This window comes from Eubalaena glacialis, chromosome 4 (assembly GCF_028564815.1).
Source record: "Eubalaena glacialis isolate mEubGla1 chromosome 4, mEubGla1.1.hap2.+ XY, whole genome shotgun sequence".
Taxonomy (NCBI): domain Eukaryota; kingdom Metazoa; phylum Chordata; class Mammalia; order Artiodactyla; family Balaenidae; genus Eubalaena; species Eubalaena glacialis.
Window position 1 is genome coordinate 114,344,450 of NC_083719.1, and position 27,312 is coordinate 114,371,761.

General features: G+C 41.8%; 1 protein-coding gene and 1 pseudogene across 5 annotated transcripts in view; both read right to left on the reverse strand.

Moving 5' to 3' along the window:
• The window catches only part of TRPC7 (transient receptor potential cation channel subfamily C member 7), a 122,190-nt gene that overhangs the window by 73,829 nt on the left and 21,049 nt on the right, over positions 1-27,312 (reverse strand). For 3 of the 5 annotated variants that reach the window (XM_061188214.1, XM_061188216.1, XM_061188215.1), the window contains exon 2: positions 14,859-15,041. The exons of the other annotated variants lie outside the window; for them this stretch is intronic. In XM_061188214.1, coding sequence (XP_061044197.1) covers positions 14,859-15,041 — 183 coding nt within the window. The remainder of the gene's footprint in view (positions 1-14,858; positions 15,042-27,312) is intronic. 5 annotated transcript variants of the gene reach the window in all.
• Positions 20,470-21,061, reverse strand: LOC133089532 (small ribosomal subunit protein eS4-like; annotated as a pseudogene).

Below are 27,312 nucleotides of genomic sequence, written 5' to 3' on the forward strand. Positions count from 1 at the left end.
GCTCCCTAACTACTAGTACCTGCTACAGATCAGAATAACTCCTGAAGGATAACATTTGTAATGTGCTACTAGCCCACATTTATACAGTACTTACTATGTACTGGAACCTTATAAGGCAAGTATTATTACGCCTACTTTAGAGATGAAGGAAAAGCAAGGTTAAGTGATTTGCCAGGGTGACCCCAGGCTGTCTCACTCCACAGCTCATGATTCTAACCACTGCGCCACACAGAATGTTTTTTCCACATCATGTGGAAAGGTCTGTTTTTCAGTAGAAACATTCATTCTTTGATTATCTGGAAGGGAGTCAATTATTTCAAGAAGAAGTCTTTAACAACCACGTAAAGAACCTTTAGGATATGTGTACACTGTTTACGAATATACAATTATAATAGAACACTGCTTATACGTATATGTATATGTAATGTATATGTCCCCCACCCTGTCAGTTTTCACTGGGCAGTGGTCTATTATCAGCTAAGGATCTGTAACTAGTGCTAATGGATTTGGTTGTTGGAATTTTGTTTTTATAAATCCTCCCTAATGGGTCTTAATTTTACTAAATTCCAGCCTGATGGTCACTGAAAGCAGCTTCTAAATTAGCAAACATTAAAAAATTTCTTTTAATGTTTAAGAGTGCTCCCCACTCTTCCCCTTTGGGGATCCCACTGGCAGCCTCCTAGGCAGAGAGAGCCGGTCTTAGCCCTGTCGGCCTCAGCACAGTGTGGTAGTTAAGAACAGAGGCTTTGGGACCAGGCATGTAAGTTGAAGTCCCTGCCTGCTTCTTACCAGCTGCCTAATTTTCAGTGACTTACTCTCCCTCTCTGGGCCTTGGTTCCGTCATCATTTAAATGGGGAAAACATGACTGAGGCTGCTATGAGTATGCAGCATGCAAATGACGAGTGGGAACAGGACTGGCACTCAATGCGAGAGAGCTACTCTACGTGCCTTCTTCATGAGCATCTTCTCTCCTTGTGTTCTGGGTCGTGATTCTTTTTTCCCAGTCCTCTGCCCAGTCCTTCCCCCCATCCATGTGGGCCCAGGGCTCTGAGGTACCCCATCCTACTGCAAAGTCCTCCAAGCTCCTAAATAGCCTCCAATTTCATCCCTCGCCTAAATGAAATCTCTGTTAGGGCAACTTAGAATCTGAGTAAAGCAATTTATCCTCTGGTAGGCCAGACTCCCACAGAAGCTTCTAAGTTGAACTTGTGCCCTGGGTTACAAAGTCCTGTTTTTTTACCTCCAAAAGAGCAGTTACACAGATTCCTTCCTTTCTTGGTCATAGCTACCACCTTACTTTATTTAGGCCCTCATCACCTCCCCCCGGACTCCTCTAAAAGCATCTTAGGTAATCCCCGTTCTCGTATACACCATCACACCTTGCTACCTACAGTCCTGACATACCATTGACTTGGCCACACATGTGTAAAAGGTTCTGTATTGCACAAGAGCCATACACGTCAACACGGAAAAGATCAAGGGTCCAGTATGGAAATGCTAAAGGATATTGGTGGTGTGGTGTAGTGAGTGGCTGTGGGCAGGGGGAACTCACATAGGAAATGCTCATCTGCCTAGTGACCAGGGGAATGAATTTTAAAATTTGCATAGGATAGTATTTTACATCTCTTAAATTAGAGGAAAAAATCCTCATAATACTTCATGCTTGCAAAGTATTGATGAAACCAGTTTAGTTGTATAATACTGTTGACATTGAGAAATAGTATAGCCCTTTGGGAAAATAATTTTGCAGTGTGTTTCACAAATATTTATGTCCTTTGACCCGGTAGCCTCACTGTCAGAAATCCAATTTTAGGAAATAACAGAAAAGAAGGAAAGAAAGTGATATGTATGGAGATGATAGTAAAATATAAATAATAAAAAGTGAACGTATAGCTAGTGGGAAGCAGCCGCATAGCACAGGGAGATCAGCTCGGTGCTTTGTGGCCACCTAGAGGGGTGGGATAGGGAGGGTGGGAGGGAGACGCAAGACGGAGGAGATATGGGGATATATGTATATGTATAGCTGATTCACTTTGTTATAAAGCAGAAAGTAACACACCATTGTAAAGCAATTATACTCCAATAAACACGTTAAAAAAAAAAAAGTGAATGTTTACCAGTAGAGAAGATATAAACAATGGTACATCAATGTTATGCTGACATAAACATGATAATTATAGGAAACTGTTTACTTTCTAATGCTTGGTAAATCCAACCACAAAATTATTTACCCTATAAGTATGTATTATAAATACATGCCTACTATGGGAAAGAATGGGAAGAATGTTAAACAAATGAAAGCAACTGACATATGGGGCATATGAATGTAGTCTATTCCTTTCCTTTCAAATATTTTTCTTATTGTTAAAATGCTATTTGTACAATAAGTAAAATTATCAAGGTAAACTGCAAAGACCACTCAAGGATTCCCTTTCTGTTACGGAATGAAGGCGGAACACTTCAGCATGGCTTCTTCACAGCCCATCAGAGCTGGCCCTGCTTCCCCAGCAGGTCGTATTTCCTTCAAGCCCAGTCTCCTAAACAACGCCCCCCCGGCCCCCCGCTCATTTTTGTCCCCTTCACCCCAGCCTTTCTTCCCATGTGTCCTTACCCTGACCACCTCTGATTCTCCAAACATTATCACAGCTTTGTGCTTTGCCCCACTGTTTTCTCCATCTGGAATCCCCTTTTCTTTGGAGCTCTGACCCACCTTTCAAGGTCTGACTCAGAAGCTACCTATTCTGCCTCCCTGAGGGTTTCCCACATCATTTTTTGTCTAAATTAATCTTTCCTTTCCTTGTTAGACAAAGGGCTGGAGTCAGAAATGTGTAGCCCTTTAGGATGTAAGCTTCTGATGGCAGGGGCTAGGTCTTTTATTTTATTTATTTATTTAAAAAATTTTTTTATAGCAGGTTCTTATTAGTTATCCATTTTATACATATTAGTGTATATATGTCAGTCCCAATCTCCCAATTCATCACACCCCCGCCCCCCACCCCCCGCCACTTTCCCCGCTTGGTGTCCATACGTTTGTTCTCTACATCTGTGTCTATTTCTGCCCTGCAAACCAGTTCATCTGTACCATTTTTCTAGGTTCCACATATATGCGTTAATATACGATATTTGTTTTTCTCTTTCTGATTTACTTCACTCTGTATGACAGTCTCTAGATGCATCCACGTCTCTACAAATGACCCAATTTCGTTCCTTTTTATGGCTGAGTGATATTCCATTGTATATATGTACCACATCTTCTAGGGGCTAGGTCTTTTAATATCTACAGATTTAGCTGTTAATAGGTGTCACATGATTATTCCCTCCTTCAAGCTTGCAAGTCTGCCTGTTCAGGAAGAGCTAACACCTATCAGAGGGGAAGCAAGCAAAGCAGTCAGATGATGATATATCCAATGGTTTTATTATGGAGTAATACATATAAAAAGATTAATTGATTTGTAATTTCTTCAGGATGCAACTTGCTGGCCAAATTGCTACTGATTTTATTAATCAAACAATGGTATTTTGTATTTAAATGACCTTTCTTTTTATTTTTAAATAAAATAAGGCTATTAGTCATGATCTGAGTTTCCATGGACTCTGTGCCAGTAGTTGTAGGACTTTAAGAATGAGACAAACAATGCCTAATGTCTAGTAGCTCATCATGGACTCATTTCCTATTTATCTCATTTTGTTTCTCAAGAGAACCCCGAGTGTCCTCAACAGCTTTTAGGAATGCATCTCACCTTGAACGTGGGATTTTGTTGTATTTGAGAAAAATGAAAACTGGAGGAAAACTCAGGTATGGTGCATTCATTCACTCAGTCATTCATTTATTCAGTAAATATTTTTGAGTATCTTCTGCTTGCCTGGGTCTGCTCTAGGCTAGGAATACACTGGTGAGCTGCCACCACAGAGCTTACTGTGTTGAGGGAAATAGACAATAAACAAGTAAACAAATGACAAATGATATTTGCTACAGAAGAGGGCACTGGGATAGAGAGTGGCTGATGAGGGAGGGAGTCACAGGGCAACACGTCTGCAGTGCTACTCAGTGGGGCTTCACTGAAACCACGCCTTAGCTTAGCTTCTCCTGCCTTGTCCTGCTTCTGCCCCTTCATTGCAGGCTTCTCATTTACTTGCACAAGGACCCTTGTCTCCAGCTCTGCTTCTAGAAGTGATAATCATTAGACTCAGAACTCCCTGGAGTCAGGGACTGTGCCTTTCTTGTTCACTTTTAGATGGAAGATTTAAGTGGGGGGCTGATGTGATCTGACTATTTCAGAAAGTTCTCTGACTGTTGCTTGTGCGTGTTGTTGAGGAGGAGGGGAGGGTGAGGTCAGAGGCAGATGGATCTGTTGGAGGCTACTGTAGTAATCCAGGCAAGACAGGACTATGGCTTAGATTATATAAATTAAAGCATCTCTATTAAGCAAAGATTTTCATCCACAGTGATACTTACAAGACTCTCCTTCCATCAAGAAATTTGCATGTGACCTTAGGCAGATGAATGTTAATAAAATAATAATGCATTATGGTACATAATGGGAGGAATATATAAAAGATCAAATGCTCGTTAAGACTCTGAATCCATATATGAGCATTTAGTACAGAAATAATGAGACAGAAATGTGTAGTTGGTCTTTTAGCTTAATTGCTGGAGTTAGTTACAGGTCCTTGGGCTGGGGGGACTATAATTTTTAAGATCTGTTTGACTCTGGGATAAAAGTGACAATTTGAAAATGACTCTTGTTCTTTCCACTTTGGGCTAGTAAATGCATTTGGTTTGCATCTATTTCTTGGAGGCAGTGGCGATTTATGTTCCTTCCTTGAATGCTCCTCAAATTCCTCTCTTCTTGTTAGCCCCTAACTCAGAATGTAATAATAATCAGCCTCTGAATACCTTAACAAATGCAGCACATGATGGATATAAGGATAGGTAAGCTAAGGCTACACAGCTTAGGAAACATGATAACCGAGAAGAAGAAAAATGCTTTAAAGGATTATCCTTCCATGCAAATATTTATATATTCAAAGAGCTGAACAGAAGGCAGCAGAATAAGCAAAAAGGCAGTAGTTGTTTTGTCTGGTTGTGCGGACTTTGAGGAAGTGAAATCTCTTTTGCAAATGTGCAGTAGTATTTGCTCTTTAGAGAAAATTGTGTCAGGTGATTCAACAGCAGGCCTGAGGAAGGGCAGAGAGGAGGCATCAGGCACTCTGCTTTTCCCTCTTAAAGCTGAGCCAGGTGGGGGGGTGGGGTGGGGGGAGGTCAGCAACTCAGGCCAGTGAGTGGAGGAGCACTCCTGAGACCCACTGTGGGCCACTCAGTGAGCTGAGCTCCCCTGTGGAGGACAGAGGCCCCATTGCCTCTCCCTGCCGTGCGGGGCCACCCTGGGAGCCACCTGCGGCTCTCCTCCATCCCTAAGACTGCCAGGCCAGAACCACTGTTACGGCATCTCTGCATAGTTAAGAGCTCTTTTCCAGAGTTACAAACCCAAAAGGGGCACAGGTCAGCAATGGAGGGCATGGAGATGATGGCCCCATACTCTCAGGCCAGCCTGGAACATCATCTGAATTCTGTTGTATGGATTTTTGATCATGAGGGGAATTACAGATGTTTGAAGTACATTAAAGCCTGTGGCTTCACATTTTACACCCATCTGTCTATTCATTTGCTCACCATGGAGACTGCACATGATGTGTAGGGTGAGTACTATTTCTCTGTCTTCAGAGACCAAGATGAATGAGGAGAGGTCCCACCTGCCAGGAACTCAGTCTTTACAAAATTTAGAATCATTAGAGAGCCTTTTAAAAACACAGTCCCTGGGCTCCCACCCAGGAGAATTGGATTAGAAGCTCTGTGGGTAGGGTACTGACATTTTTTTTTTTTTTTTTTTTTACAAAGCTCCCAAGTGGTTTCCTTTATGCAGCTAAGTATGAGAACTTAATTTGTTCTAGAGAGATACATTGAGTTTGATTTCGATCTAATGTTGGGTTTGGTCTAGACAGATGCAGTGCATCCTTGGGGAACAAGGGGAACAGATGCAGTGCATCCTTGGGGAACAATCCCTGTCCTCAGTGGTTTACAGTTAAGGGGTTATAGCCTAGATCCTGAAAACTATCCCAGAGATTCTCAACAGGGAATGATTTTGTTTCCATGTCTTCCTGTGGAGACATTAGAGACCGTGTCTTGGAGACATTTTTGGTTGACAAAACTTGTGAGGAGGGTGGTGCTACTGACACCTAGTAGGTAGAGGCCAGGGATGTTGCTAAATATCCTCTAACGCACAGAACATTGCCCACAGCAAAGAGTGATCTGGCCCCAAATGTCAACAGTGCTGAGGTTGAAAAAGGCTGGTTTTGTCTTAAGGGTAGTTTCTGCTTGTGAAACCAACATGGCATATAGTTTCCATTAGCTAGCATTATGCACTGTGTTCTAGCTACATTATGTGTTAATAAACATTGATTATCATTTATTAGGTACTATTGTTTGTCCCCACTGTACAGATAAGAAAACTGAGCCCCAGAGATGAAATAACTTATCTAAAGCCACCTATCTAGTAAATGAAGGACTTGGGATTTGCACATGTGTAGTCAGGTTTCCAGCCATAACAGTATGCTGCTGCCCAACAGCGTTTATTTTTCTTCTCCTGAGAGTTTTTCCAGGCAGAAAAGGGGTACATACATACTTGCGTTAGTTCTTCTTAGGATTGTTGCTTGAGAAAAACAAGACTACTTTTCCTAGGCAAAAGATAGCCGCTCTGAGCCAAGAGATTAATGGACGTTGGTCATTTTTGTGCCAGCTAGGGCCACGAAAGTGCTGAGAGGACTCCCCAAAGAGCACACTGATTGATGCTTTCGATACCGATGGATTCCAGCAGCGTTTGGCAGCTCCTGGGCATCCTGCAGCACAGTCTGGGGTAGTGCCTGACCAGCCAGACTGTGTTTGTGACAGCTCTGGTCTTCTTAACTCTGAGCATCTGTTGAAATGATGCCTCAGCAGGAAAACACAGTGGGAGAATGTCTGCTCAGAGCATGTGAGCGTCTGATTGGCCTCTCAGGCGTCCTCTAGAAAGCCCCAGTGTCCCCACATTCCCTTTGCTCGCTGGCCCTGTGCTCTCTGCAGATGGAGGGAATGAAACAGAACCCCAGTAGAGGTCAGCTGCCATCTCTAGTGTCCCTACCTGTGGTCACCACACTAGGGTGAGGGGTTTCAGCCAGTTGTGCATCTACTGCTGGGCCTTATTGTCTTTCTTAGCACAGATTTAGGCCAGGAGGCTTTTGAGGGTTGGAGTAACATCTGCCTTATCCAAGGGGCTCCTGCAGGCCAGCAGATTTAGTAACTTGAGACAGGTTACTAAAGCCACATATTTAGTAAGTGGAGAATGTGAGCAGGCACGCTCCTGGCCATGACACTATAAATTGCTACACAACAGGTTCTGTTTTCTTCTTATGGGAGTTTCTCCAGGTAGAAAAATGGGCCAACTTATGGCGTGACTGTAAAATGTGCACAAGATGGTGATTTTTGGAGGAAAGAACAAACAGACTTCTGCTGTTGTTAGAGGCCCTGGCCCACCTTTAGACAGGGTGGTGATGCCGGTGGAATGTTCCCCCCACACCCCTCCCCTCTAAGGTTGCCCCTCCCTCCTTCGTATTCTCCTCTGTGGGCACATTTTGTGCACTTCTGGGCTGCATCTCTATGAAAGAATCTTGAAATGAAGTTCACAGCAGGGAATTGAGGTTCATGGAGAGCACTGACCTGGTATGTTACCATTTTTTGTAGAGATTTCCCATTTTTGTTAAGAACACAGGCTGTTGCAAAGAATTTACAGTCTCTAGTATTGGCTGGGCTATTGGGTCTACTGTTCAGCTCTCTCTCCCATCTCCCACAGAATTTTTCCCAAACCTTTTTAAAAAATTTTTTTTCAGGGTGCCTTCTACCTCAGAGGGTGATTCTGCTTCCTATTTATAGAGACATTGATGCTTTTAATATGAATTTCCTCAACTTTTTTTCCTGTTGGTGGTCATTAGTGCTATTCACTAAATAGCTCCATTTTTTTTTCTCCTTTCAAACACATGGCAGGATTATTCAGCACTTCCTGGCCCCTTTTGTGGTGGGGTGGGTGATGTGACTAATTGTTGACAGTGAGTTGTAAGCAGAAACAATGTGTGTCACTTCCAGGTGAAAGCATTTAATTGCTGATGTGAGACTCTCCACGGCTGGATTTCCCTTTGGCAGGGTGGAAACATTTGAGATGGTGGCATTTCTATCAGCCTGGGTTCCTGAGTGAATTCCTCTGAATTCTGTTGCAAGATGGAAATAGGATGAGCAATAAATAAACCTTTTTTTTTTTTTTCTTAAAAGCCAGTACAGCTTTGGTTTTGCTTGTTAACGCAGCATAACTTCACCTGCCTTGATTAATAGTCTGTCCCTTTTGCTCAACAATTACACTGCATCCATACCCACCCTTTTTGCCTTTCAGCCTTTCTCAGAGGCTTTCTATGCTGAGAAAACCACCCCTGATTAAATTCCTCCGATGGCTTCCTATTGTTCCTTAAAAAAGAACAAAAACAAAATCCTTTAGCATGGTCCACAGCCTCTGGGTCCTACGTGGTCTGGTTCCTGTATGCTTCTTTAGACTCATCCCACACCCCACTCTTCCTCATGCCTTTTGACTCTGCCACATTCACATTCTTTCAGTTCCTCTTATAGGCTGTATTTCTTCTCACCACAGGGCCTTTGTACAGCTTTGAACATGTTTTTTCCTGCCAGAAATGTCCTCCCCACCTCTGGTTAACTTTTCTCAGAGCAAACATGAGTTCTTCCAAGAAGCCTTTATTGACCTTCCCAGTTAGGTCATATCTGCCTTTAGAAGTTGTAATACCATGTTTTTCTGTTTCATAACACTGACTTCAGGTGGAACATTACAATGTATTGGTGTGATGTTCTGATGAATATCCGTCTTCCCCACCATGGTTCATATCACGTCATTTTTATTCACTACCACATCCGCAGTGATTAGCACAGCATACTTTGTAGTCACTCAGAGAATGCTTGTTAAATGCATGAATGAGGATATACAGTCATACTGTCCAGTTTAGTAACCACTGGCCACATGTGCCTATTGAAATTTTAATTAATTAAAAAAATGAATTCAGTTTCATAATTACATTAACCGCGTTTCAAGTGCTAATTAACCATATGAGGCTAGTGGCTACCATATTAGACGGTAGAAAACAGAACATTTCCATCATCATAGAAAATTCTGTAGGACAGTGCTGGCAGGATAAAGTCCAAGTTCCTTGTGCATGGCATAGGATTCCCTCAAGGACCTGCTGCTGACAGACTTTCCAGTTTGTTTCTTTCCCACAATAGTACAGCCTCAGCCACATGCCCCTCTAAACATGTTCCTTTCATAAACGTGCCACTCTTCCTAAGATATCTGTGGCTTTTTAACTTTAACCTCTCTCTACCTAAATTGCCATCCCTTCCAGAACCTCTCATCCTTTAAGCCCCACCTCAAGCATTTCCAGTTCTGGGAAGCATTTCCAGTTCTGGGAAGCATTTCCAGTTCTGGGAAGCATTTCCACTTCTGGGAAGCATTTCCACTTCTGGGAAAAATCATTTCCTGAGGTCTAGACTGAGCTGGTCAGTGCTTCCTCTGACCCCCATGCTGCCCCCTTCCCATTCCTGTTTGCCTTGCTCAGACAGGATTGTGACCCTTTGTTCACACATCTCTCTCCAGTGCTACATGAACCCCGCTCAAGGACGAGGCCTGGGTCTTCTCAGTCTCTCCAGTGCTGAACACAGAGCTGGTGATGTAGTAGACATCAGTGAATGTTAGTTAAATGATGAGTCAGCCAGTGAATGAAAATCACAGGGGATATTATTTCCTCAGTACAGCAGTGTGAAGAAAAAGGGAACTGTGTTACTAAGTAGGACTAGTGAGAGTTCCGCCTGCATTCTTCCCCCTCCCATGGTCCTGTCCCAGGTCTTTATTTCATGTGATACTAGCTTTCTGGTCCAGGAATCACCCGGGAGCTTGGCAGAGTCAGGAAAGGGCACCTCTGAAATTCTGGGATCTGGAAGGCTCTGCTGAGTGGCGCTGCTTCTTGAGGAGAGTGGGTGGGTCTCACCAGCTGGAAGGAAAGATAGCTGGTACCATGATTGCATCCTCCAAATCAAGCCACGTGTCAAGACGCTAGAACTGGGGGCCACCTGGGGTCTGAAAGAGGCAACTGCTATGAACTCTACTTTGCTCAGCTAGCGAAGTGCAGAGGCTGTTGCTGCTGTGGTCAGAGCCTGTCTGTCCGCACGTTACCCACCACACTGATGGCTCTCTGAGGGCAAGACTGTGTCTTACTTTCCTCAGGATCCCCCGCAGGCTGATCAGTGACTGTAGGGCTTACAGGCCGTGGCTAAAACAACTTGTCAGATTAAACTAACCACCCTTATTGGTGATATTGCCTAATAATAGACATGCTTTCTGCAATGACAGTGATATAATTTTGGACAAAATATTCATGTGTTCCCATGTTTTTTGGTAGCAGACCTTTGCTTAATTATGTCCAGAGGGGCCTCCATCTCCTCTACAGGTGGAGTTAAGGCTTCTATTGTAGAAAATAGGACCTTCCGGGTCTCCTGTCTCACTCTCCTTTGGCGCTTTGAACCTGGAGGACACACGCCCACAAAGCTCTTTCAGTGAATGGAGATGCACCTGATCCTCATTAAGGCAGACCTGAAGTCAGGAAGGAGGAAGAGATGACACAGGGGAAAGAAAGGGAGATAGCCTCCTTGTAAGCCTAGAAATGAAGAAGCGATAAAGAGGAGAGAGAGGAAGGGATGAGAGTGAAGGGCCCCGATGTGGGTCTTCAGTTAGACAAGCTGAAAAGAGCACTAAGCATCTTGTCTCTGTAACCAGTCACTCAGCAACGACCATGTGCCAGACACTGATCTTTCTTTACGGGTGCAGACTGGGCCAGCTGCACCTGAATGAATCACAGACTGGTTAGGTCTTCCCAGTTGGTGTGACTCAGAGTCCCCAAGCATTTATTTAGAGTTGATGTGCAGGGGGAGGGGAGAGTCTTTAAGAAGGATATTTATGCATGTTCCCTGGAGACAGAGCTAGAAATGGAGGAGTCGGCAAGATGTCTGTCACTCAGGTTGGCCCTGGGGGAGAAGACCAAGGCCTGTATATATACTGGGGCTGTAGGCCAAAGCTGGAGGGACTGTTTTCTTTATCTGTGAAGCAAAAGTAGAGTTGCTTCTGGGCTTAACTGTGACTCAGTATGGGGAAGAAGCATCCTTGCTTCTTCAAGAGGCATGCTTGGCTTCTGAAGGGACTGTGGCCTGTAAAGGCTGGGGGGGACTGAGATGGATAACAGAAATGTCTTAAGTAATGTGAACACTGACTCTAAGCCAGTGCAATGTGTGTATTAATACTGCCTCATTTATACCCACAGGCTGGTGAGGCCTGGGGCTATTTGAGGCACACATGCTTTATTCCATTTGATTCTTATAACAATTCAATAAAGTAGGCATTATTAACCAGACTTTATAGATGAGGGAAGTGAGACACAGAGAGGCTAAGTGACTTGCCTAAGTGACCCCATTAATAAGTGGTTGGACCGTGATTAACCTCCAAGGGTACCTTCTTAGCCACTTCTCCAACACTGCCCTCCAAACACAGCGGGAAGGCTGAGTCACCCTATTAAGGCAGAAGTCATGGAGAGCAGCCGTATCCTCACAAGGCCTTTTGGTCTTTGGGGGAGGAGTTTTAGGCTATAGGGATGATGTCCTTACCCAGGGGGACATTTCTAGCATTCTCTGGGAAGATAACAAAGGATAAGCTAGGGAATGTCTCGGGGGATAAAAGGACCCCTCTAGTCCCAAGGAAGGGGGAGCATAGCATCACTCAGTGACAGTGATGATGCTTCCCTGTGGAGCTGTAGAGACCTTTTCAGTTTCCAAAGCATTTCCCCTCATATCAGTTCATTTGAAAATTCACAGAAACCCTGTGAAGCAAAAGCGTATATGCCTATTTTTCAGAAGGGGAATGAGGCCCAGAGAGCTTCAAAGACTTATCCAAGACCATGTGGTCATTAAATGTAAGAGTCATGCTAGAAATCTCCTGACACCCTCTTCATCATTCCTTCCTCTTTACCAGGTGGTCCCTTGTGCCATGGTGGGGTAATTGTCTTTATGTAACAGAGGCTGACATTGTGGCTGAGGCAGCCAGAGGACCAGACATGAGGGTGATGCCCGAAGAGAGGCAAACATTCAAATGAAGGACATGATCTGGGGTGCAGTACCAACCGCAGAGTGGCACCCATTTCACTCAGATCTATGCATTTCAGAAATATAAAGGCTGATTCTATATTAGAGTTTCCCAAATACTGTTACATGGAAAACTAGTTTTACCAGATGCTCCATGAGAAAGGGAGTTCTGTGGTCAAGTCATACACATTGTACCCTTCTTCTTTTAGAGTAGCAATGCATGATCAAGGTTCTATAATGTCTTTAAGCAAAGAAGTCTTTTTGACTCTGCTTAACTCAAGGTCTCTAAATTTATTTGAACACAAAAACTTTTTTTAAGGTCACCTATTAGCAGCTCATGGAACTGCCAAGAACAACTAGTTTGTTTTAATCACTGAATTAATGGTTTGATTTGATATGTGGCAGAGCCTTAGGAATTTTTTTATGGTTTTATATTCCAGCCTTACGACACATATATATGTCAGGTGTAAATAAGCCTTGGTGCTAGTTGTTTCATAATTCAAAGACCCAGGGTTAGATTGTGCCCATGCAAGCATTCTAAAGTTCATAAATTAAAAATGAAATCTCATTATAATATCAATAAGATTTTAAAATATTATGTATTTTCGCTGGTAATTCACGATAGAATAAATGTCAAGGAAAACTATGAGTCTGTCTGCTCTCGAATGATGGCATATGTGGTTTGAGAGAATTTACCTATTGGAGATTTTGAAATGAGCAAGGCTGACATTTTATGCAGGTCATTTATCATCTTCCTACCTATGGATTGCAGCAGATACTTGACATTCATGATGAGTATTTCTTGAGACCTTTATGATTCTCCTAATTAGCAAATACCACTAGAGTAAATAATTTCCCTCACAAAACCTTTTTATTCTGACCAAAACTGTCATGTTCATAGAGTGTGTTCACTTTTTCTTCTCATTCATCACCAGGGCTGTTTTGTACTTGGTAGTTGACAATGAGAAGGAACATACATATAGGCTCTGAAGTGGTAGCCAGACTCTGGACTTGCTCAGTGATTTACCCTCAGTGACTGTGTTGCTAAGTTGGATTTATGTTTCAGAAAAACGGTGAATGCTTGCATTTTCATGGGCTGTTGGAATTGCTTGTGAATAGCCAAAACTGTGAATGTAAATCTGCAAATGCCAAACATCATCTTTTCTTTGGGGTGTCAAATACATCTTCACCTTTCACCCTGTGTTGGGAAGCAGGAGAATACTGTGGCTTGGGGAAGGAAGGAAATGCTAGAAACTCAGGCTTGTTACCATTCATTACCAAGCAGTCTCTTCTGCAGGGTTTCTTTGAACCCCAAGACCATGGATATCTCAGCACCTTTAGGAAGGGATTACTGTGCTTTGCTGAAGCGTCTCAGTGAGCTCTTGAGATAAGCTAAAAAGTGAGTTTCCCTACGCTAAGTAAATAGGATTGTACATACTTGAAACTGCAGCCTGACTCCTCCCCTCCTGTAATTCTATGCTTTTGAATATTAATCTAAGGCCACCTTTCCCATGGTTTATCAATTTTGTCTTCAGGACTCAGAGTCTTTGAAAAAAGCTATTTTTCTTAGAATTTTTGATTATTATTAAAATTAAAAGGACAGGAAGATTTTTATCAAACTTGGAAGCTCTCTCTAGATGAATACCACAGATACATGTGGTTTGTTGAAGGATGGTTCCTCCCACACAAATTAAGATAATCAGACAAGAGGAGAAATGCCAAGAGGCCAATTTGGGGACACTGGAAATCCCCCCAGTAGTCACCCTGTAAAAGAGCTGGAAAAAAAAACGAACCCTTAAAGACTGATAAGCCATCTTGCTTATGTGGAAAGCACATTGGTGTTTAAGCATATGGATCTTTGGAGCTCTGCAGTTTTCATCAGGATGAATGATGTCATCTAACATAAGAGCAGATTCTAAAGAATCCAGAGTATATCCAAAGTGGAACCATAATTGAATTTTGCTCCTTAGGGACTCAATCTGACCAGCCACTGTGGGTGTGAGGGCTACTGGGTGCTGGTGGCCATTAAAGACACCTTGAGGTTGATTGAGGAGGTGGGACTTACTCTTTTGAAAGTCTAGTCATGCTTCCTATTAAAGGTTTCATAAGCCTTGCGAGTGAAATTCCTCTGAGCCTTCCCGAACCATGGATCCCACAAATCCTCTACAGTAAGACATTTTCTACACAAGTCCCCAGGCACACAGGGAAAGCTCAATAAATGCTGTTCACAGAGCTGAGTGATATGTTTTTCATGAAAACTTGGGAATTGGCCTGCTAGCTGATGGGAGCATTCACTGTAATCTTGTCCTTGCTAGTGGCTTGGAGGTTGAAAATCTGCTCTTTTGTTCTCCAGGCTTGAAGCCTGTTCATGGAGTAACTGTCATGATTCATCTCTCTCTCCTGGTGGGCTGGGGGTGAAGGAAGGAGCTCTGAGCAGTCCTGCAAGTCTGGAAGTTCCCTGTCTAGAGGCAAGTCGGGTAATCAGTGTTGTCACCATCCTCTTGTGGGAACAGAAAATAAGCATGAACACAAAGGTAGGCCAGCAACCCTGGAGTTGGGAAGGCCGGAAGCGGTGGGGAAGCTTACCTTCTTGACTTCATATTTAATGGCGAGTTTGATCCGGCTCAGACTTGGACGGTGGTGGTCGGACCAGACTTGGAAGTTCACATCACCATTTAAAATCGCTTCCACCTCTTCTGTGTCTCGGCATAGGTCCAGCACGCCCACCACAAAATCCTTGCATTGCATAGATAACTTCCTGTAATCGTTCTAACAGAATAAAGAAAAATCAGGGGTGTGTCACACTGAGCCCCACAGATGGGCTTGCCTAGCATAGCAGTGTCGATCAGCAAAACTGTCCACCAAGTGTGAGCTTATAGAGTGCGTTGGAACCAGAGGATATGCTGGATCCAGAAGGCAGGGCAACTTCTCTTGACACAACAATCTAGAGGGCATCTTCTCTAAGCCAAGATTTGTCAAGGTGTGCTCCTCAGCCACCTGTATCAGAGTTACCTTGGGTGCATGCTATAACTATGATTCCCAGGCCCTGTTGCAGACTTACTGACTCAGAATTCCTGGGGATGAGGCCCAGGAATCTGTCTTTTAACCTCGTTCTCTAAGTAATTCTGATGCCTACCAAAGCCCACCCTGAGCTCTTTGAAAGCAGCAGTTCTCCTTGCCTAATTTTGAGCCAAATCTGAGGGAGGAGTGATAAGGAAATGCACTTTTAAGGCTGATGGAAATATCACTTAACTCATTTACCACCAACCTGTAATGGCAACTGCTCTACGCGGGAAGTTTACTGGAAAGATATGGCTGATATGCTAAATTTGGGGGAAAAATGTACACAGGTGTGCTTTCTTTTAACGTGCTGGAAAATCTGCTTGTAAATTATAAATTTAAAAATCAAATGTAATTTAAATCTAACAGAATCCTTTCTTACCACAGATCCTTTTGTACAGCAAATCATGACACCTTAAATTACTTGCCTGTTGAATAATCATTTTCAGACCTTGACCTCTTTTTTGTTTTGTTTTTTTTTTTTTAATGAGTTGCCTCTGGGTTTCTCTCGTCTCCTCCCTAGGCATACGTTTCTAAATTATCTTTCAGAGGCTGACTGCCTTTCCTAGTGACATGCCAACTTCTCTCTCCCCTAAAACACACTGCTTCAATTCCAGATAATGATCCAAAATGTTGGACAAAAGAATGTTTCATGTCACCTTCAAACCACTATGCCCCAAAAATATTTTCCCCTAAAGGCTTCCTTATTGGTTTCTTAGTTGAAACAAGTCTATTCAGAAGCAACACAAGAACCAAATGTCACTTTCAGTGTTAATCAATGTCAAAAGCCCTGAGAGCGGTAAATAGTAGTTGGTAAATAGGAGTGCAGTTTTGCTTTTCCAGAACCTGGATTCCTCAGCAAATAGATGGGAGGCTGGCAAACTGCAGAAGCTCAACAATTTTTCTAAATTAATGATTCGTTTCTCCTTGCAGCACTGCTGCTTCAAAATGTCCCTTTGCGTTAGAGAAAGAAGTAAGTGTTGATAAGTGTTTGTTTGCTAAGAAAAGGGAAAGGGTCAAGAAAATGTTTTCAGACAAGAGTGGCTACCCTTCATTTCTATATAGAATTTAGGGATAAGCAGGGTGCTTTGGAAATGCTGGGTAGAAAAATGACTCTCAGCTCAGGCAGACTGTCATGGGCAAGTCAGACTGTGCCATCCCAGAGCCTCTGCGCATTTCTGGGTTCAGTGCAGTTCAGAATAGAAGGTACCACTTCATTAGAGACTTTCACTTCCCTGGGCTCTTTCAGCTAGCCGGGCCATAAAAAAGGGAGACACACCAGAGCAGCCAAAACAGCTGGTTTGCTTTTTGCCTTCTGTATTAGACGCTCAGTCTGGAAGGCAACATGCCTGGTGTCTGCAGATGGCTGGAGGAGGCAGGCCTGGGCCTGCCAGGAAGACAGAGATGATATGGACATGGGTATGGATAGATGCAGACCGGAGGGTCATGCCAGGCCCAGGCCTCCCAGAGAGAACCATGGGCGCACACCTCTGCGGAGTTGTGATGATTAGGAGAAATGGGTCAACCCTGAGCTCAGCGAGCCTTTCAGCCACACTCCTCAACTTTAGTTGGAAAGATGAGACATATACCTAAGACTTCACAGGTGCCCTTTTACAAATAATTCCATATTCCTGCACACTGAAGTCTGCCAGGCCCAGTGGGTGACAGCTGTTCTACCTCCATCATCTTACTTAATCCTTATTAAAACCTCATGTTAGAAGAACTGTCAGCATTTCCAGCTCACAAGTGAGAAAACTGAGACTCGGAGAGATAAACTAACAGGCTGAATCCACTTTTCCTTATATTGGTCACTTACTCATCTCTGGTTACTCTCTTACCTTCCTTGAAGATTTTAGCTTCTGTCTTACTGTCGCTCTCCCAACATTAACTGCTGTTGTTATTGGTGGTTTCAGTATCCAAGAAGATGTCCCTTCCATTACCCTGCCCTCTCATTTCCTTGACACCATCTTTTCCAGTGACCTTATCCTCAACTCCAACTCGACCATTCATTCTCTTAGTTATTCCCAGTAACTGCAGCTCCTCCACGACCCTAACTTTAGGTCTCCCTCTCTCTGACCACTACCTCCTATATGTCCAGCTTTCTTCATCTGGGACCCCAATTCTAGCAGTCCTTTGATTCCACCAAACCTACAAGCCATTGACTACACCACCTTTTCACTGGTTTTCATCCCCCTCAGGTCCCTGTCTCCCTCCTCGCAGAGCTTCTCTTTTATGGGTAGTCTTTATCATCATCCTTGCACACATCAACTCTCTTACCCTCCTCTTATTTTGTCCTCCTCACTGGATGAAAGCCTGACCTTGGTTGCGTCTAGCTCTCCACTACTCTGCTCCCGCCTCTGCACAGTTAACGCGGCTGGAGAGCACACACCTGCACTGAGCAGGCGTGCTGTAAACTCACTACCTCCAACCGCAAGCAGTCCGCGGTGCTCCTGGGCAATTTACCCTCCTCCCTGTCCCAGACAAGCATTTCATACCTCTCTAGTCTCAGTTTTCTAACACTTCATCCCCCTCCTAGTTTCCTATTTTACTTGGAAAATAGCGCTCATCGGAAGAGAAGCTTCACATGGTCGCGCCATCCACATAGTCTATTTTCATCTGTGCTTATGGACTCTTTTCCCTCTTCTTACTCTTCCTGCTCTATCTAAGGCCAGCTCCTCCACTTGTGTCTTGGATATCAGTCCCTTATGCCACTCAAGGACATGGCTCCTGAGCTCTTCCTTTCTCTCCCCTGCACTGTTAATTTCTCCCTTTCTCTGTTGGCTTAGTATACAAACATGTTGCTATTGTCTTGTCTTAGGAAGGAACTCCTCTTGACTCCACTTCCCTCTCCAATTACTACTCTAGTTTTCTGTTCCATTTTATAGAAAAACTCCTCATTAGACTTGTTTACACTCATAGTTGACAGTTGTCCTCCTTACACTCTTTCTTACTGCATTCAGTAAGGCTTTCATACTCTACCCATTGCCTCCACTGAGACTGTCCTTTCAAGGTCACAAGTGACTTTCATATGCTAAATCCAGTGGTTGCTTCTCAGTCCTCATCTTACATGACCTGTTAGGTGCTTTGACATAGCTGATCACTTCCTCCTCCTTGATACACATTCTTCACTTGGCTTCTAGCCTAACATACTTTTCTGTGGTTTTTCTTCCTGAATGAGTACTTTTGCATCTTTGTTGATTAATTCTCGTGTCCCTGATGTCTTAGTTTTAGAATGCCCCAAAGATGTGCCCATTCTTTTGAATTTTCCTGTCTGTTTGCACTCATTGCCTTAGTGATCCTATCTAAGATCATTAGATACCATCCATATGCTGATGACTTCAAATTTTATGTCTTTAGCTCAGCCCTCTCTCCTGAACTTGAGTCAAATATATCCAATTACCATCTTGGTATTTCCACTTAGATGCCAAATAGGCATTTCAAACTTAATGAAATAACTCTGGACCTGGTCTTCTCCACCTTGCTAGTATTCCCCAACTTTTCAGTTGTCCAGGACAAAAAATCTTGAATTTATCCTTGATTCCTCTCTTCCTCTCAAAACCGACATATAATTTAGTAGCAGATCCTACCAGCTCTACCTTCTAAAAAAAAAAAAAAAATATATATATATATATATATATATATATATATATATGTGTGTATAAAAGATCTGACCTCTTTTCATCGATTCTACTATTTCTACCTTGGTCTAAGCCATCATCATCTCTTGCTTGGACTAACCAAGAGACTCTTAACTGGCCTCCCTGATTCTATGATTCTATCCTGGTCTTCCATAGTCTATTCTCCATACATCAGTCAGACATTTAGGAAAAGTAGTCAGGTCATGGCACTGGTCTGCTCAAACCCTCCAGTGGCTCCCCATCCACTCAGAGTAAAAGTGGGGTCATTATACTGTCCTATAAGGACATACATTATCTAGCCTCTCCATTCTCTCGCTGATTTCATTTCCTGTGGTTTTCTCCCTCCCTCAGTCCACTCCAGCCACTCTGACCCCCCTGCTATTCTTCAAACACACTTGGCATGGACTAGACCTTTGTACTCGTTATTCTCTTTACTTGGAATGCTCTTTCCCCAGGTATCTACATGAACAACTTTTTTAACTCCTTCAAGTCTTTGCTCAAATGTCGCTTTCTCAGAAGCCTTCCTTGACTGTCTTTAAAAAATTGTAACCCTTCTCCATTTGCAATCACCCTTTCCTGCTTTTTTTTTCTTCATAGTACTTATGACTTTATGACATCTATACATGTTATTTATTATAGTTATTGTCCATATCTTTCACTAGAATGTAAGCTTCTTGAGGGCAGGAATCTTTGCTGTTTTGTTCACAAATATATCATTAGAGCCTAGAATATTTCCTGGAATATGATAGGCACTCAGTAAATGCTTGTTGAATCTATTGGAGCAGTGTCCTTGTCTAAGATGACATAGCGACTAAGTGGTAGAGCCAAGATTCAAGACAGGTTGGTCTGACCCAAATCCTGTGCTCTTCCCTCTCACCATGTTTCCCCTTGGTTAGCAGCGTGTTCCCCTCTACTTAGCACACTTAAAACTAGAGACTTAATTGGGGCTGATGCTCAACTAACTTGGAGAAATAAAGGGTGGGCTGGGATATGGATATTTGAATACCCAACAGATTCTGTAGTGTAGTAGATGAGTGCACACGTTTTGAAGTCAGAAAGACCTGGAGTTTGAACTTCTTTTTTACTACTTGTCAGTTGTGGGAAATAGAACAAGCCATGTAACTCTTCTGCATCTCAGTTTTTAATCTGTAATACTATACATACCATATAATGATTGGGAGAATCAATACCAAAACAATGTAAAATGCTTAGTGTAGTTAACAGGAAATAACACAAATAACAAAATAAATAAAAACCTAAATAAATAAAAATTGATAATAAATATAAAGCCTGTAAATGGTAATTTTAATTAGTTACCACCTTATTTTGACCACTGATTTCAAACTCTAGACCTCTTGCTTTTTGTGGTTTTTAGTTACTGGATTGGGAGCAAGACTGGCCCATGGAGAGGAGAACACAAAATGCTGGAGAAACCCTTGATTCTTCTCTCTCTCTCACTCATGTCTAATCCATATATTAAAAATATACTCTGAATTTGTTCACTTCTCTTCATCTCTGGTGATCACATCAGTCCTTCCCAGGGTAGCACCTCCAGTTACCACACACAGGTTATCAGTATTGAACTTGATTAAATCTGTAATCTTGCCCGTCCGCAAATCAGTCTGAGTGATGTTGTTCACCTTGATGAGACCAGAGTAGTGGATAGTGTCAGCATCACGGCTTACCAAATGAGATATCTTTTTTTGTACCCACAAAGATCCTTCTCATTTTGCACAACTTACACTTGGCCTGTTTAGGAGTAATACAGTGAACAACAAAGTGACCCTTGGTGTGATAGTCAGATGGAAATTTTCTCTAGTCTTGTCAGTGCTGATGATATCCAGAAAACCAGCAGTGTAGGTTTTATCAGTGTGGACCTTGCCATCCATCTCAGTGAACTGCTGTATGCACATCTTCTTTACTTAATCTCCTGTTAGGGCATGCTCAAGTCTCTTCTTAAAGAAAGTGACAAGGGACCGCCATTCTTAGCTTGTGGGGACTGCTGGATGGACACAGAGTTAGCAGACAAGTCAGTTTGTCCAGATTCAGGGCTTTGAAGCTGCTACATGCTGCAGTGCTCCTTGGGACCATGAGCTGTAGCTGTGCTGGGCATGGAACAAAGAGGCCCTAGAGTTTTGCCTTTTCCAGAATGTCATATAAGTGGAATCATATAGTATATAATCTTTTGAGACTGGCTTCTTTCACTCAGTATAATTCCTTTGAGATTCATCCATATTGTTGTGTGTGTTAATGGTTCATTTCTTTTTATTTCACATCTACTGCACGCACGTATCAGTTTGTTTATACGTTCACTCATTGAAGGATTTGGTTATTCCCAGGTTTTGGCAATTATGAATAAAGTTTCTATAAACATTCATGTACAGGTTCTTGTGTGAAGATAAGTTTTTAGTTCTTCAGGGTAAATATCTAAGTGTGGGATTGCTGAGTATATAGTAAGTGTATGTTTAATTTTATAAGAGCTGCCAATTACCACCAACAAATTATGAGAGTTCTGGCTGCTCCATGTTCTCTCCATGGTCAATTTATTTTCTGTGTTTTGGTATTTCATTGTGGTTTTGATTGCATCCCCTAATGGCTAATGATATTGAGCATCTTTCTATGTGCTTATTTGCCATCTTTGTATCTTTTTGATGAAGTGTCTGTTCAAATCCTTTGTTAGTTTTTTTAAAATACTGAGTTTCTTATTATTGAGTTTTGAGAGTTCTTATATATATTCTGGATATAATTCCTTTGTAAGAGATAGGGTTTGTAAATATTTTCTCTCAGTCTGTGGCTTATCTTTTCATTCTCTTAACAGTATCATTCAAAAAATAGAAGTTTTAAATTCTGGTGATGTCCAAATTTATCACTTTTTCTTTTATGATTATGCTTTTGGTGTCATAAGCTAAGAAATCTTTTTTAACACAAGATCTCAAATGTGTCCTCCTGTGTTGTCCTCTAGAAGTTTTATAGTTTACATTTTATATTTAGGTCTACAAACCATTTTATGTTAACTTTTACATAAGGTGTAAGGTACAGGTCAGGGTTCCTTTTATAGCACATGGATATTTATTTGTTCCAGCCTCATTTGTTGAAATATTATTCTTACTCCATCAAGTTGTTTTTGCACAGTTGTCAGAAATTGTTGACCATATTTGTATGGGTTTAATTCTGTGCTTTCTATTCTGTTTCCTTGATCTGTATATCTATTTTTTCACTAACACCCACTATCTTTATTTTTATAACTTTGTTAAGTCTTAAAATGAGGTACTTTGAGTCCTCCAACTTTACCATTCTTAAAAAAGTAGTTATGGCTTTTCTCATTCCTTTCTTTTTCATATTCATTTTTGGATAAGCTTGTTCATGTGTACAAGAAATTCTGCTATGAATTTTATTGGAATTATGTTAAATCTATAGATAGTTTGGGGAGAACTGACATCCTAACTGTGTTGAATCTTCCAACCCATGAACCTGGTGTATCTCTCCATTATTTAGGTCTTCTTTGATTTCTTGCATTAGTGTTTTATAGCTTTCAGCCTATAGAGTCTACATATGTTTTGTAAGACTTGTATAAATATTTCACTTTTTAACTATTGGAAATATTTAAAAAATGTTTGGTGTCTAATTATTCATTACTGTATATAGAAATATGATTCATTTTTGCATGTTAACCTTATATCCTATGACCTGGCTAAACTCACTTACTTGTGCTTTGTAGATTCTTTGGAATTTTCTACATAGGTAAACATTTTGTTTGCAAATATGGATTGTTTACTCTTGAACACTTAAGCTTAGAAGCATTTATTAATATGACTAATAAAATGGTCAGTTAGATGCTTTTACATTGGTTGGAAGATTTACAAAGTATTATTTCTAGGAACAAAATGTTGCTAACAAATTTTTGCTGGCTTTCAACCCAAAATTATTTGCTCAGAGTGTTTTATTTGGTCAATGTATTGAACAGTTTTTAGAATATTCATCCACCATTTATTGTGCTCTGCTCAACACAGATATTAACAGAGATTCTTTGATTTTTGATTGGCCCAGAATTTCTTCCCTTTCCTTTTGGTCCATAAATTTCACAAACTCACTTATTATTGAGATGAATCTCTGGCTTTAACACAGAAGACAAACCAAAATGATCTAACATGTTATTTTGATACCTTGAATTTTTGGTGCTCAAGCTATTGTTTTGACAACACCAATTTTAGGAACTTATTAGTTTGTTTGACTTTGGTTAAAAACCCCAATTCTCAAACTTTTTCAAAGCTACTGACAAACTTAAATCAGAAGAGAGAGAGAGAAGCTCATTATTCTGATTGGTGAAAAGTTAAATGAATTTCTCAGACTGTTGCTGTGGAGGCACCCACACAATACAGGATAATTAACACTTATTCCTCCATGGAGACCTTAGAAATTAGATTGAAAAAGAGTGTGGGCCTCAAATCCACACCCCCTTCTCTTCCCTTCAGAGACCCAGTTATGGGGAAGGAGTGTTTATTGAAAGCTCCAACTGAAATACAAACGGAGATAAATCAACATACATGTGCATGCTGTAAACCTAGGAGGTTTTCTGTTTTTGACATTTAGGCTGAGTTTTAAAGAAATGATTACAATAAAAGGTTTCTAAACATTGTAGTATTTCATTAAATGGTCACAGTTACCTTATAAAGCTGATAGTATAATATTATTCCCAAATAAGAGGAGGACAGAGAATTGATCATTGGATATAGCAACTTGGAGGTCATTGGTCACCTTGATGGGAGCAGTTTTGAGTGGAGGGTGTGACTGGTGAGGATTAAAGAATGGGAAGAGAGAAGAATTGAAGCCAGTAATACAGACAGCCCTTTTGAGGAGTTTTATTAAACAGGAGGGTAGAGAAATGTATAAGTAGCTGGTGTGAGAAGTGGAGTCAAGAGAAGCTTTCTCTTTTCTTCTCTCTCACTCTTCCTCCCTTCCCCCCTCCTTGCCTGCATGCCTTCCTTCTTTCCTTTCTTCCTTCTTTCCCTCCTTCTCCTTATGGGAGAAACCATAATATTTTTTATGTTGATGGGAATTTTCCAGTAGATAATTATGCTGGTCATTGTATATGATATCAGTATATCATTGTATGAATCCAGTAATTCAACAGTGTATATGACAGAAGATTAGGTATAGTGTATAAATAGAGGAATGAATTTGGATAGAATCACATACGGTTTATCTATAGTGGGAGGGAAGGTCAAGTATGTGAGTGAGGAGGCTAGTAGATGGATGCATTGGTGGTAGGACTCTGTAGACATTTTCTTTCTATTGTTTCAATTTTTTTTCTAGTGAAATAGGAAGAAAAATTATCAGCTGAGAGTAAGAATTGGGGAGAAGGTGATGGAAGTTTGAGGAGAGGAGGTCTGAAATAGATTTTAGGGAGATTTAAGAGTGAATTAATTAAGGAGACAGGATATTATTGCTGAAGAACAGTAAGAGCCCATTTGAAGTTCATGGTTAGAAATTTAAAATGAGACCAGCTAATGTGGTTGATTCTCTGTAACCACATTCACCTCCCTGGGTGCCAGCAGACAATTAGATTTTACCAGGATTGTATTTTTTTGCCAAAAGATACAAGAACTCAAGAGAGGGGCAGAGGAACTGAGATGTATGTGGGGGAGATTATAATGATAGTCCATGGAATTGAGGCTGGTATGAAGGGAGACAGGACTTCCAGGGGAGAAGGAATGTGGAAAGACCCAACTATATGTTGTCTACAAGAAACCCACTTTAAACATAAAGTTGGTGGTTTCCTACAAAATGAAATATACTTTTACCATATGATCCAACAATCATGCTCCTTGGTATTTACCCAAAGGAGTTGAAAACTATGTCTACACAAAAACGTGCGTACGGATGTTTATAGCAGCTTTATTTATAATTGCCAAAATTTAGAAGCAACCAAGATGTCCTTCAGTAGGTGAATGGATAAATAAACTGTGGTACATCCAGACAGTGGAATATTACTCAGTGCTAAAAAGAAGTGAACTATCAAGCCATGAAAAGACATGGGGGAGCCTTAAATGCATATAACTAAGTGAAAGAAGCCAATTTAAAAGGCTAAAAAATACTGTGTGATTCCAACTATATGACATTCTGGAAAAGGCAAAACTATGGAGACAGTAAAAAGATCACAGTGGCCAGGGGTTGGGGAGTGGGAAGGATGAATAGGTGGAGCATAGAGGGTTTTTAGGGCAGTGAAACTACTCTGTATGATACCACAATAGTAGATATATGTCATTATACATTTGCCCACATTCACAGAATGTATAAAACCTGGAGTGAACCTTAATATAAAGTATGGACTTTGGCTGCTAATGATGTGTCAGTGTAGGTTCATCAGTTGTAACAAGTGTTCCACTCTGATGGGGGATGCTGATAATGGGGGAGGCTATGCGTGTGTGAGGGCAGGGAGTATATGGTAACACTCTGTACCTTCTGCTCGGTATTGCTGTGAACCTAAAACTGCTCTAAAAAATAAGGTCTATTAAAATAAGATGGTTAGATTAGTGAGTTGGAAGTCTTGGGGGTAGGCAAAAGATTGACAGAGTTGCGATATTAGAGGGAGATATAAAAATTTGAGCTAGTGGTCAGAGATTATGGAGAGTTTGCATTTATTGATCATGACAGGTATAGGCTCAGGTAGGCTCATCGTGACTAAAGTAAGACCACTGGAGGAGATGAGCTCATAAAACTGAGTCAGGGCGTTAAAAGGATGGTCTATGTATATATTAAAGTGTCAAGAATTTAAATAGCAGGAACTAAAACCATGGAGAAATGACAGGGATTGACCCATTGTTGCAGATTCCAATGATATGGAATAATGGGTGACATAGTCTGATGAAATATGGTTCAGAACTCAGTATTCTTAGGGAGGAGAGAAGGAGAAAGGTCTGGAAGTCATAAGGAACAGCAAGAGAGATATGTGCTCCCTCCCCACCTTCTCTAGGCCCAGTGGTATGAGGACTGTGAGAGGAAAGCCAGCCCCCCGCCTGGGAGGACTTCAGGGGAAGTGTGTCCTTAGGGGAGCCTGTCTGCAGAAAGAGCAAGAGGGTGACGCCTCTCTAAGAGGAGGGGGCAATGACACGGGGGGTTTTGCTGAGGGGAGACTATGCCTTTTGGAGGGTGAAGTAGGAGCGTATCTGGAGATGAAGCAGCGGGGTGTGAGGACAGAGCGGGGCATACGAGGAGCCTTGGGGAGAATCAAGTGCAGGTTCTGAGGGGTTACCTGGGAGGCAGTGATGACATAAGAGAGTTTAAAACAATTACTGAAATTATATTGTGAGGATTTAGTGAGGTAAAGCAGGTGAAGCACATAGCATGCGTTGGGCACATAGGTCTGGATCAGTACCGTTTAGCTAAGGAAGGACTTCAGAGTCTCATCCTGACCTCCAGCCCTCCCTTCTGCATATCCCCCACTCAGCTGATGGATGAGAAAACTGAATGTTAAGATTTAACACACATGGCTGACTCCTTGTTAATTGTAACTGGAGTCACTGAAATAATTAATGGATGTGAAATGCAGGGTAAGAACCTGAGCCTAGTGCGCATGATTGCAGATGAAAATTGAAGAGTTTCAATCCCTGTTTTAGCTTTCATGCATACACTTGATTGTTTCATTAACCTTCACCATATAAATAAGCCCGGGCTCCGGAGGATCATAAAAGGCAAATATCCTTCAGCATTTAATTTCCCTTTAGGAACTCAGATCCAAGAAAGGTGGTTCAAGTCCAGTACATGAATCAGCTAGCCAGCATTTCTTGCCTTGGCTTTCCCAGGGGGATTTACACAGCCCCTAGGTCCTCAGAATCCAGGGTTCTGACCCCAGGGTGGGGTGGGTAGGGCTGGCTCCCTGCTCCAGTGACCCTCTCAAAGCCTCGACTCTCAAACTACTCTCAAACTCCGACACTGGTTACTCACTCCCTGCTTGACTTTATTATCTGTTCTCTGCAGGAGGCCTTCCCTTATTCATCCTAGACTTACTCCCTGAATTTCCTAATGGGTTCTCTGTGTCCTAAGTGTTTCAGAATTTGGGAAGGATGATTGTATATGAGCCATTGGTGATCTTAGAATTTCTTGGGACGGGGCTGATCGGTCTTTGCATGAGAGAGATGACTGGGTGGTTAGTGTTTGGTTGGGCTCTAGAATCAGAGTGTCCGAGTTCAAATCCCAGCTCTGCTGCATACTGTCTTTGTGTTTGCGTGTATAACTTAAGCTTCCTCTGTGTTCTAGCTTAATCTGTATAATGGGGATGATACTGTTTTCTGCCTCATGGAGTTGTTGTAAACTAAATAAGATAATCCATATAAGTTGCTTAA